This window comes from Aphelocoma coerulescens, chromosome 6 (assembly GCF_041296385.1).
Source record: "Aphelocoma coerulescens isolate FSJ_1873_10779 chromosome 6, UR_Acoe_1.0, whole genome shotgun sequence".
Classification (NCBI taxonomy): domain Eukaryota; kingdom Metazoa; phylum Chordata; class Aves; order Passeriformes; family Corvidae; genus Aphelocoma; species Aphelocoma coerulescens.
The window spans coordinates 3,213,653-3,226,698 of record NC_091020.1 but is presented as its reverse complement, the minus strand read 5'-3'; the positions used below and the strand labels follow the sequence as shown (position 1 = coordinate 3,226,698).

Sequence of the window (13,046 nt, the reverse complement as noted above, 5' to 3'; positions counted from 1 at the left end):
GTTGTCAGTCCTGCTTTGGATTGACATCTTTACCACCTCGCTGAGGATAACAACATGTTCTTACCCTTTCTGAACATCAGGCAGTCTTGATCCTCACCTAACGCTGGTTCTTTGGCTCTTTGATTTCACCTCAGCTTAGAAATACATCAGGAAAAGACTCAGCCTCCTTAAATGCACAAACAAAAATTACACAAAAGGCCTTGGTTCCAAAGGCTGCAGAACATGAGACACACTCCTCATCTGCAAGTGGAGCTGGCTTGCACAGGGGCAGGTGTTCATTTGTTTAGAACTTGGTGGGCTTGGGGTATTTTGAGGGGTCAGGGGTTTATCCAGGCCAATGCTTTTCTTTTCCACTGCATCTCTGTCTGTGGCATTTGATCAAATGTTTTCAACTGAACTACTGCATGCCACAGCCATGGCACTGTCTCACCCAGCAGGACAGACAAGGTGACAGGGAACACCACCAGATTCCTTTGCTCCGATCAGCTCTCCAGCGTATCAGCCAGTAAAGGTTCTTCCCCCCTGCTCCCAGTTAAAGCAGATATAGTGCCATAATTCAATACGCTTATGCAGGCCTCAAAATAGAAGAAGCCTCATCAAATTTTGCATTATCTGACCTAGAAGCCCTCTCTGGGCACTCCTGCAGCCCCACTGCTGGACCAGGGCAGGGCAGCATGTGTCACCACCTCGGCTGATCCCATTCCCAGTCTTCCATCCCAGCTTAAAGTCTCCCCTAATGCCCTAAGACATAAGATGTGCAGCTTTCTGCTGCTGTACCTCAGTAGCTGTTCCCTCAATATTTAATCTTGTAAGCTGTTAATGCACAGATCTGTGCTAAGCGGCAGGGTTCCGTTTTTTCTGCGCTCAAAATTTGCTTCCTTCTTGTTTGAATGCAGCAAAGGCCATTCTTTTACTTCTCAGACCTCAAGCAAGCCAAAATTCATTCCACTTTGACCAAACAAGAGTCCAGGTGGTTTTCTTCCTTTCCCTTAAACGTGCAACAGAAATCTCTGGCCAGGCAGCCCCTTTGCATTTCTTTTCATTTTTATTTATTCACGGTAGCCTTAGTTGGTTTTTTTCACTAAACAAAAATAAATAAAAGCCCGGAGGCAGCACAGCCTCGTCTCCGGAGATGCCAGCAGCTGCCCCGGCCGCCTCTGTGCCAGCGCTGTGCCAGCTGCGGCGCAGGGCGCGCGGCCACCGCCAGGACACGGCGGGAGGCAGGGCAGGGGCTGCCAACCCAGCATCTCCCCGAGGCCCAGCCCTGCCTGAGCTGCCGGGGTCTTTCAGCCAGGAATTGCTGCCTCCTCCCCACTCTCTGAGAGATGAGACGCTTTGCTCCCGACTGGAGCACGATTCCGGTATGTGACTAGGATGTTCAAAGCCAGCCCAGTAGGAATACGCATCGCTCTGTATGAAGTGGTCTATGAAGCATCCCCAGCTTTTTGGGACTACACTAGAGAAGTGCAACGCCAAGGCTTTGTTGGACATAAATCTATTGGGTCACACAGCCCCTTGGGCTCTCAGCTCCACCTATGCCAGGAAGCCTTTTTGAGGGATATTCTTCAAGACAGAAGTAATTTAAACTCTCGAACGCAACTCAACCTACAGGATCTATTTTCTGAGCAGTGTGGGAAGGTACCGGCCTGCACAACCATTTATTAGCACAAATAGGAGCGTATGTTTAACTCTGCGGAACGGGTAGAACAAAGGATTATTAAATAAAATTCCGATTAGTTCAGCTGAAAGCAAAATACCAGCTGGAGCCTGGGGTAGCGCAGGCATGTTATCAGCAAACATGTGCTGCCAGCGCATCTGCACACACACACACACACACACACCACCCCCCTGCCCTGACCACGGGGAACCTCAGCCTGGAACAGCAGAGCCACGGCACTTCCATCGTGCTCCCTGCTCTGACAGCTCCAGTCCTGCCCTGAGCCTTTGGCCCTACAGGGCTGCACAACGGGAATGAGAGTGATGAAACCTGAGTTTTCCCACTTACCCTCCTACCAGCAGCCATGCTTTGTTAGCGTTCCAAGTGGGAACACAGCCACTCAGCACAGCTATCACAGAGTCCCACCGCCTGGAATCACATGCGGGGCACATGGCTCTCCCTCCCACCAGCCTGCCTGACTGCAGCCATATTCATTAACAGCCCATCGTTTAGATCCTGGTGCAAAAGTTAATGAAGCCACTTTGCGAGAGGGCAGCCTCCCCGGGACAAGATAAATAATGGAATCATGGATATAAAAGCAGGCTGGGAGGCAACTGGCGCATCCCTGCAAGGTCATGCTGGAATGCATCAGTGGCTCACTGAGGCTGGGCTCCTCCGGTAAGAAGCCTGGAGCTATTTATGACTCATGTAATTAATTAATGCCAACGGGCGTTCTGCTGCAGGCACGTGGGAGACCAAAGGGAAATACGAAGCGGGCAGGTTAGGAAATGTAGTGGAGGTGGGAGAGAAGGATGACATTTCTTGTGGCAAGACATGCTTTGAAGTAATTACCAGCAGTCCAAACAGCCAGCAGCTCTTTCGGCTACGTCAGTACAAAATCAATTAGGAGCTTTAAAAATGCATCGGGCTCATATTTCCGAGAGCATCAAGAATAAGAAGTAGCCTCAGAAGGAGAGCAGTTGCATTTCCAAGCACCACAAGACCCTTCCCCAGATCCTCAGACCCCACAAACGGTGTGACCAGCAGAGGGAGCACCGTTAATACCTTCCCAATCACAAACGGTTTGGGATGAGAGCACTGAGGAAGACCCACAGTTTGATTTTATGTGTCTCTAAAGCCTGAGGACAAGCTTAACAGAAGCAGAATAAAGGAGCAAAGGCGAACACTGTGAAAGCAGAGTCCTGCAGACGCTCAGGGCTCCTGACACACACCTCCCCCTTCCAGAGCCGGCTCTCCCAACACTGGGAGCTATCCAAACCTGCAGATCACGTTAAGAAAAGGACCAAGGCTGTGGCTTCCCTGCTTCAGCTTGCAATACTGCAGTCTCACACTGCACACTCAACATGTGGCGACGCTGAGTCATGACACCCATACTCGCACAGACCGTTTGAGGACAATGAGAGCTTAACCTAATTTTGTCCCTTTGTTTGTCCTCTGCACAGAGATCAATCAGTTCCACTCCCTGCCTTCACATCCCCCTGCATCCAGTGCCTGATACATTATTAAAACTGTAAAATACAAGTAAAGCACACTCTTCCCCTCCTCTGGGAGGGCTCTAAAGTCCTTCTGGGTTGTCCAGCTCCCACCCACTCTCTCATGTCTCTTTTTTGCCAGAATATCTTCTTAGTGTTCCCAAATGTATCCATGCATTGTCCTCACTCCCTCTTATCAGAGCGGCCTGCAACAAATCCTCTCACACTGTGAGGATTGCAAATTTGCTTACAAGCCAGTGCTGTTTTCCATTTCTGCTCCCCTGTGCATCTCTTTTCTCTCTGGACACTTGCAGGGGTCAAGCACCACAGCATCAGTCTGCCACAGCCATCTGGATGAGTAGCAGAGGCTGCCTGCAGTCCCAACCCTGGTTGGCAAAGCCTGGGAGTCAGAAGCATGCTCCCCTTTGAGCCTTACCCAACCTCCACAGTCTGGGGGATCGTGCTTTCTACCCTCTGATCACTGACAAAACCCTCTGATCCTGGTGGGACTCCCTACCACTACCCGCTATTTTTCTGGAGCAAATCAATAGCAGAGATTAAAAACAAGAAGAAAAGAGTAAGTGAAATGAGAGTTGGGTTTAGTTTCATAAATATATATGAGTAGAACAAGAGCAACGAAACGCTTCTTTCTGGTGGGCTGAGAATCAACTCGAGCCTGAGTTTCCAGGGTAAAACAGGAGCGACGTAAACGACAACACGAACACCCACTTAGCATTTGTGCTTCATATTCCTGCTCTGAGCCTCAGCAGCTTTAGGAACGCTCCTGTTAAATACTGTAATGCTCCCAATTACGAGTGATCTGGACCGTTTACTTTCTAAACAGATTCCCCCCCTGCCCCCTGGCCCTGGAGATCCCATAAGCGTAAGACAAAAGCAGTCTTGAAGAGGTGTTTCGACCTCTTTTGGCTATACAACATCCATAGCTGGCTCCATTTCCCTAATTGTTTCATACTGACCTTGAGGATATTTTGGCCGTTAAATGACTCCCGCTCCTTGAAAGATGATTTACCAGTCATTGTGTTGTTTCGTTCTTCAGCTGTAGAGAGAAAAGTCACCACCAGAATGAGCTTCAGATGACAGAACTCTGTGTGCTGTACTTCACCCCCTACTCTGTCCCTCCCCAGAGTCAGCTGCCAGCTAATAAACCATCTTTGCCCAGTTCTTAGTGCAAAAAGCCCCACTTCTACCTGGACTTTAAGAGGAAAAAGGCTGGAATTGGTGCCTCTATCGGGATCACCTTTGTTACCTGGAGGACAGGCCCTAAATCATAGCTGCTGCTGTGGTGATTCTGCAGGGCTGACTGCTCAGTGCAATACACCTGCTTCCCTCTGGCTCATTTTGATCCCACATCCTGCCATGTCAGGGTGAGAGACAGCACTTGTGTGGCCTGGAACAGCACCAAATTCCAGGCTGAGCATGCCAGCACAATGCCAGGAGGGATGCGGACGGCACCGACACAAACCTCTGCTGCCTGCACCGTATGTGTGGTGTGGATGCTTCTGCGGGGTGGGCACGCAGCCACACACACACAGAGACATTCAGAATAGCAACCTAGGCCTATAGCAACTGCCAAAAGCCTACGACTGAGATCCATTTCCCCAGAGCATGTCTGGGTTTTTATATAATCCCCAAGTACATGATCTGTTCTTTCCACAGGACCTCTGCCTCACTCAGTGAACATATTCAGTATTTCTTTTTCATCTCCATCATTAACTATGAAGTCCCCCTCACATCCAGCTTGCTATTCAAATCCTGTATGGAATACAAAGCGACTTCTATGGCTGCCTGCAGAATGCTGGCGGAATGCTCTCCCCATTGTGTCTGAATGCCTCGCATGCCTCATGGGGCTGCGCAGAATATAGACCCAGGGTGCCAGATGTAGCTGCCCATGTGCCCCCCCTCACACAGAGCCAGATCAGCACTCTGGGGTCACATTTTCAGGGCTCAATTTGAGAGCTGAACCCCATCCTTACAGGGTTTCTACATCCTGGGTGTGCTTGTTTGACTTCAGTAGCAGTCAGACCCAAAACCTGTCCAGAAACGATGACACAAAGCACCTGCTGTTATCACTGTCCACGCAGAGATTCAGAGGGGCAACAACTAAAGAATTCTTGACACAACCTACTGCAGTGCACAGGGCCACCGTGTCAGAGCACGCACGTTTGCACATGGAGAACCAGGCTGTAACGCGCTGCCCCTCCCCAAACATGATGCTTTTAAGGCTGCTTTATAAAGTAATGTGATCAGAATGATGCTACAGACAGCCAGAACAGACAATCTTTTGGCAGAGACAGCAGACGCCATACACTCAAGAACAGCTCACATTCAGCTTCGCAGCCGTCTGCATCTGATTTAAGGCGAAAGACAATGGAATCACTTTCCTGAAGAAACAGGCAATCTCTAAGTTAACCAAAGAGGATTATGTTTTCATCTTGTTTGAAAGTCAGCACAACACATGGAGTCGTTACCCAGTTTCAATTTAACACTGGGGCACAGAGAACCCAAGATCTCACCTCCATGAGGAACAGCTGAGGTCACTTGCTCTGTTCAGCCTGAAGGAGACTGAGGGGAGACCTCATCAGGGTCTGCAGCTTCCTCACGAAGGGCAGTGCAGGAGCAGCTCTGATCTCTACTCTCTGTGACCAGGGACAGGACCCAAGGGAGTTGCTGGAGCTGTGCCAGGGGAGGTTGGATATTGTGAAAAGGTTTTACCCCAGAGGGAACACTGAACAGTCTCCCCAGGGAATGGTCAGAGCCCCAAGGCTGCCAGAGCTCCAGGAGCGTTTTGACAACACTCTCAGTTGTTGTCTCAGGATGGGATTGTTGGGGTGTCCTGGGCAGGGCCAGGAGCTGGACTGGATGATCCTGGTGGGTCCCTTCCCACTCAGGACATTCTCTGATTCTACTTGAACGTATTTTTCCTTAGCCAAGATAATATGATTGATAAGGTTTTGAATCTATGACTCTGTTCACTGCTTTTTTTATTTTCTTCTGGGTTTTATGTGCAGACATCTCCCCCCAGCCCTGTAGGTATTTCTGAGAGTAAGAAAAATCACATTGAAAAAGCAAACAGCAAAAGCATTTGCTGAGCAGCAGGACTACTTTAAATGCATTTATCAGCAAGGATGAAGGCTCTGTACATACTTGGATCTTTCCTGAAGAGAGTGTTCATGACTGTGGCATGCAGCTTCACCCTATCCCATTCTTTAAGCATCAAGCCAGAGGCCACAAACCGTTCCACCAGCTGATCAGCGACCATCTGCAATCTGGGAAGGCAGAAAGAGAAAGAACAGGGCCAGGTAACACAAGAAGCCTCTGCATCATCAGCTTTGGGCTTTTCAGCCAGGAGGGCAGCAAGTGTGAAATGAAGTCTCTGCACGCACACAGGAAAGGGAGCTAGTCCCTCATGGAAAGCGAGCAGAGACATCAGGACTCAGCTCTAATGCAAAAAGTTCTGACTGTTGTGCAAAGCTTCCTCTGTGATCGCTCCTGCTGCAAATATTCCACGAGGAAGGGCAGATTTAGCACAGCAGAGAGCTCGTTCGCAGCGACAGATGTTACTGGGAGCTGAAGGATGCATCTTTCCACTGCCAGGAAACACAATGTGACTCTCCTTGCAAATGCTCAAATCTGCACACCCGCAGCGGCTCAGGCACCTTGACTCCCAGAGGATCTGCTAAGGCACTGCTGGAGCCTGGAGCCTCTCTGTCCCAGAAAGCAGCCCAGTCACTATGCTTGCTTTCTGGGAGAGCCCAGAACAGGGTGACAGGGGGCACAAACCCAGTCAGCACATCCTGGTGAACGCTCCAGCTTTGGAGCTACTGAGCAAGCAAAATCCAAGGACTTATTCCCACCTTTGTGTCTGGCCATGACTGCCAGGATCTGAGGGCAGACCCATCCTAGAACATGCAGAAGGAGCAGGGATCAGAGCAATGTGTTCATGTTTAAGGAACTGAGGGAACTTCCAGGCTGCCGCTGTGCCCAAAAAATTTCTGCAGTGCCTAATTCTTACTAAAGGCAGTGAGGATATGCCAGAATGAGAGCTTCCCATCTTTGAAACCAAGGCCAGAGGGTATTAAGTATTTGCAGAAGAATCCGAGCTTCTCTCAGCACGTCCCAGGGATTAGAGCTTTCTGCTCCGTGAGGTCCCACCACGTTGGTGTCTCAGCTGTGGCAGAGCATGGCTGGTCCCCAGAGCCTGGGGCTGCCACGCTCCGCGTGCCAGCTCCGACCCCACTGCCAGCTTTGGACTGCCCCTCACGGGCTGCCAGCCCCCATGTGACCAGTTCAAGACTCTCAAACTACCAATTGTCATGGCTTTCTACTATTTTCTGGCCTTACTTCAGTGATTTTTAAAATTAGCAATGACAAAGATTAAATGAATATCATTACAGACAATACTAAAACAAATTAACAGAGAATAGCTCAAGTGAAAATGGTGCTTTATTACGTTATAAAGTTAATCAAGGAAATAAAACAAATTAGAATGAATTATAATGGAAATTATTTGCCATGTGGGAGGCATCAGAGCATGATCCCTCTTTCAGTCTGAGCCATTATATGTGCAGAAGGGCTTGCCAACCCCTAATTCTGTCTGCAGTTATGCAAGCTAAGTCAGGATAAATCAAATCTCCTGCTTTACAGCTTAAGCTGATCAAGATCATCCAAAGATCAGGAAGGAACTCCACCCCTCAGCCATGCCAGGAACTACACAGAGCTAACAGGACATCTTGCATGAGACAGGAAGGCACACACCTCTCTCCAACACAGGCTGCAGCAGTCTGATCCAGCACAGGAAGCCACGTGGCTGCCACTCTCCTCTAGCATTGGCCTTGCAGCTCAGAAACTGCTTTCCCATTTCCCTGAGCAAGGCACAGCAGGTTTCAGCAGGCAAGAGATTCAACAATGATCTGTGTCACAGGCCAGAAAACAAAGCAGGGTTTTCTGGAGAGATCACCATTTGTCCACTCTTTATAAAATCACTGCTAGTTCAACAGTGTCTGCTGGAACCTCAAAGGAAGGAAAAGCTGTTCTCCATCAACACAAAACCACCTTTTTTCTCCCTCTGCAAAGCTAAATGTTTTTCTGGATGCTCGCTAATAGCTAAGGAACTATGTAAGGGGAGAAGTGCCAGATGAAAGGTACCAGGAGAAGGTGCTTCACCCAGATGGTGGTGGAGCACTGAACAGACTTCCCAGGGAATTATCATGGCCCCAAGGCTGCCAGAGCCCCAGGAGCATTTGGACAACGCTCTCAGGGACAGAGTGGTGTTTATGGGCTGTCCTGGGCAGGGCCAGCAGTTGGACTCGATGATCCTGATGGGTCCCTTCCAACTCAGCCTATTCTATGATTCTGTGAATTAATTTGCAGGTGAGGGCAGGACCAGCCTGGGCCAAGGATTAAAACTTCAAATTGCTTGGCCCTCTCTCAGCCTGCTGCTATGCAAAAAGCAAAACAGGTGCTGTGGAAGAGAAGCCTGACAGTCCCCAGGTGCCATGCAAAGCACAAGGTCTGATGTTGGTCAAAACCTCAGCTAACAGATCTCTGTGAAGGACAGGGGAGACATCAGTCCTCTCCCAGAGTGGGTGGGAGTGTTTTCAGTTTCAAGGCAAGGTGGACTTGAAGCCCTCACTTCTCTCCCCTGCCCAAAGCGGCTCTGCCACCCCTGATGCACATTAGCACTTTCTCCAGCATTATGCCTAAGTGGGTTCTCAGCACAAGGCATCTGAAACAAGCACGGTGCAAGTACCAACAGTTCAAGCTGTCCCCAGAGGCAGGCAGACATCACTGTCAATTCAGGCCCTGCTTACGCTCTACAGGATTCCTCTCCCAGCTCCTCAGGCCGCAGTCTTATTTTCAGATGCAACCAGACTGGCAAGCACTGCACTTCAGAGTGAGCCAGCGCTCGGTGACTCAGGAGAAGAGGCCCAGACTTCAGCTCCCAGAGCTGATATTTTAGATGCTCTCTACAACAAGACCCACTGAAGGGCATTTGGGTCATCCAGTGTCTGTCTCCATCTCATCTTTCCAAGTGCTTCTGCTCTCTTTCTCCCTGTGCTCTGTCTCCTGGCTGATCTGTACCCTGCCCTGGTTCTCCACCCGCCCCACTTGTTTTTATCTCACCCCTTTCAGGGTAGGACAGACTTCAAAGTGGAAGAGCCAAGAAAAGGAAAAGGCTTCAATTCCTACTGCCTCCCAGCAATTCTTACATTTTTCATTTTCCCACTCATTTCCTTATCCCACTTCCGATCTCTTACTTCAACACAGCCTCCAAAGTGTGGTTTTAAGCAGGGCCCCCCTGCCGTCTCCTCAGCCCTCAGGGAAAGGATATGCCAGAACATATCCCTCCTGCCCTGAGCCAGTCCCTGCTCACAGCCTTCCTCCCCCAGCTGCACTGCTCCATGCTCCTCTGCAAGCTCCTGCTGTCCTCTAGCCATGGGAACAGACAACAAAAAGGCAGTGCTGTCAGGCAAAGAGAAGGCTGAGGCTCAGAAACAAGAGGTAAAGCTCTTTTGGCTACTCCCCTTCCCTATTTCTGGCAACCAGCAGCACGGAATACAACAGCTCTTATGTTAATCATAGAATCTACAATGGTTTGGGTTAGAAGAGGTGTTAAAGATCATCTGGTTCCAAACCCTGCCATGGACAGAGACACCTTCCACTAGACCAGGGTGCTCCAAGCCCCATCCGTGTTTCCTGAGTCTCCTAGAAAGCACCAAGAAAAAAGATGGTGCTGCCACTGGTGACGTACTTGTCAAAAATGAGATGGAGGAAGGTTGTCCAGCCACTGCCACATCCTGGGCAGTGCTCTTTGTAGAGCTGAAGCCATCAGCCATGGCAGTGAACAGCACAAACACTTGAGCTGACACCAACCAGGCTTCAATATTTCACAGCAGCAGCTCCAAAAGACATTTCACACCCAGCGCCTGTTCCAGGCTGCTACAGACACACAAACCAACTCTGTAATCAGGTCATGCTTTTCTGAGGACCTTCTGGGCTAACTGGGTTTTAAGAATAATTAAGTGCTGCAGAATACACCAGGCTGTCCAGATTAATCTGGATTGCAGGTTGGGAACTAGACAGTAGAGGCCAAATCATCCTGCCCTCTAAGTCATCTCAGGAATATCTCCTTGGCCATCTTATCCCCATGTGAGCCGTGACTCCATTATTCAACTTGACAGACTGCTGCAGAAACAAATGACATCTTTCAGCTGCAGCACCAGTGACTGATTTAAAGAGCAAACACATCACTGCCTCAACCGGTTTAGGAAGCAAGGATGACTTCATCTTCGTGACTGCTGGCCTGAGGACTGCCAGCAGCGCCCACCAGCTCCGGAGGGTTTCCCTGGCACTCTGAGGAGGAATGAAAGACAGGAGCACGGGGCACTCACCTGTCTGAGCCATCCTTCATTCGGACTTTGGCGTAAAGGACGTCTGTCATGGCAGGGTCATCGTTCATGTACTCCACTCCTGCCACCTCCACGGTCAGGGGCTGGCCTCCAGTAACTTGGCTAAAACCCAAGAAATCCCTAGTGTTAAAAAGCAAAACACCACACCAGCTCTTGAAATGCAACACATAGTGCTCCTTGTGCACATGCCAAATATTTGGGTTTACTATGGGAATGATATTGGATCCCTTTTTTGCTGTAGTTAAGACACAAATTTGATGTTAAGTGGGACTTAAATGTTACACAGAGCCTATGAGGCAGTGAACTCCACTGAGTTCTTTTCTTTCCCCTATTTTTCAGCTTGTTTGCACTGAAAAAACCCAAATTCAATGTGTCTCCCTAATTCCTAAAGCTCAAAAGGCTATGGCTGCTATTGCCTTATCACCCCAAGTACTAAAATAATTTAAATTCATATATTCAGTGTTTCAGACACATATTAAGTCAACTTTTCACTGCTCAGAGGCCACCTCAACATGGAGATCTCCATCCACATGTCAGAAAACCCACCAGAAGTAAATAGTACAAGTTCTCATTCCAGAGAGGCTTCTGCCTCCCTGTGAAAAGAGCAACCATAAAGTCTCCAGCTCTCTGATTTTCGCTGGGAAAGGTACTCAATACAGAAGACAGCGCTGAGTGCAACATCCACTGGTAAATAGAGCTGGTTTAAAATCAGCTCCAGCTCTTTGTGCAGGATATAATATGCACTCCCACACCTGCAAACGCTCTGTGGCGTGTATCTGCTTCCCAACACGCCGCCTCCTTGCCTTTCCCAGCAGAGCATCCTGGGGAGGCTGGCGCCGCAGCCAGGGCTCCCTGTGAGTAGGTGATGCCTCGTTTAACACCGAGGGCTCATGGAAAGAACAAGGAGTGTCTGGACAGGCAGATGTAACAAACACAAGCTAACAAGGTGAGTGTGACTTTGCTCTGACCTTGCTCACTTCCGTTCAGCTTTTGAGGTTCTCAGCAAAGATTGCCAAGTGAAATAAGCAGAGCATGGTTTCCCTTCCCAGTATAGTTACTGGGAGGGAAACAGCACAAATGTACTATTATGGACATCACACTAACAGCACTAAAGGTCATGTATTCTAAAAAGGTTCAAAAAGGTCACAGCTACCTTCACAGGGCACTGCCTGCACTTTAGAACAGGAAATGAAAGCTATTGAAGGTTTATGTGGGTGGAAGGGAGCCTAAATTAATTCTCCAAGTATATTTACTTGGGTGTAGAAGGGGAAATAACCTAAAGGTTACCTTCAAGTGTTGATTCCCCCTTCACTAAAGGAAATAGGGAGCAATGATTTTCTCGGCCTCAGTTCAATCCACTTATGAGGAAGCTGGCACTTTCCAAATACTGCAGTCAGAGCCTCCCCCTGGAAACACACTTGGATTTCTGTTCAACAGCTGAACTGGAGCCATCCTTTTAAAGGCAGCAGTATGAATTCTGGCCATGCATTAATTCCCACAGATATTAGCTGGCACAGCGTGGCCAGTTCTTCATGCACCAAGGCAGCAAATAAATGAATACGAAGGATCCGTGCTCTGTGTGCAAAGGCTTTGCAGAAATAAGTAAATAAACCACTCCCTCAGGCCATCTTCAATTTCTAAGCTGAACAGAGATAAGCTAATTACGGTGTCACTGGATCACATTTGCAGCTAAAGCCCCAACATCTGCAGCTCGGTGTTAACAGGCAGCGACACAGCCGCGCTCCCAGAGCAGCACGGACCGTTTCAGACTGATTACTCACAAGGCTCCTGACGGCTTCCCTGCACACAGCTCCCCTCATCCAGGAACGCGTGTCAAGGACACCTCAGCATTTGCTCTGAGGCAGGAGGGAAGTGCCAGAGCCCACTGCAGGCAGCGTGCAAAGGTAAGGGAGCTCGGCCCTCCCTCTGCAGCAGGCAGGGGACAGCGGCAAAAACTGCTCACGCACAGAGAATGGGGACGCACGTGAGGAAGGGAAGTGAGCAGAGCAGGTTTTCAGGGAATGCTGAGGGTTTGAGTTGAGTTACAGATGCTGTAAGGCTCTTTGTGGCTCCTCAGTGATTTCTACTACCCCATTTAAAACATTTCAGCCTTTTTCTAAATTTCTGGAGTTGAGAGAGACTACTGAGCTGCTCTTTTCTTCGCTGTCCCTTGTGAAGACAGTGGTTTTTTGCTTCCCCCTCTCTCAAGGCCTTGGTGATGACATCCCTTTCCCACCACTTACTCCACAAAGTCCTCTTTGCATCGCTGCAGGAGGTCACACGCTTTCTGGATCTCTTGTTCGTTCAGGAGCACCAGCGTCCCAAGAGTCAGGTGAAGCTTCGCAGGGTTCTGGAACAGGCTGCTGCTGACCCCGTGATCCTACAAATCAATCCATCACATACAGGTGTCTTACCTCATCCACACACACCCTGCTCCATCACAGGGATAAATACTACAGAAAACAG

At 49.3% G+C, this 13,046-nt stretch overlaps 1 protein-coding gene across 6 annotated transcripts in view; it reads right to left on the bottom strand.

Moving 5' to 3' along the window:
* Nucleotides 1-13,046, bottom strand: part of ASCC1 (activating signal cointegrator 1 complex subunit 1) — a 35,226-nt gene that overhangs the window by 10,844 nt on the left and 11,336 nt on the right. For 5 of the 6 annotated variants that reach the window (XM_069018921.1, XM_069018922.1, XM_069018925.1 and 2 more), the window contains 4 exons: nt 12,824-12,960; nt 10,563-10,682; nt 6,316-6,437; nt 4,128-4,207 (listed from right to left, as the gene is read on the bottom strand). In XM_069018921.1, the coding sequence (XP_068875022.1) occupies nt 4,128-4,207; nt 6,316-6,437; nt 10,563-10,682; nt 12,824-12,960 (459 nt within the window). Of the gene's footprint in view, nt 1-4,127; nt 4,208-5,694; nt 5,845-6,315; nt 6,438-10,562; nt 10,683-12,823; nt 12,961-13,046 lie in introns of those variants that run through there. The other variant, XM_069018924.1, reaches the window with a different exon arrangement.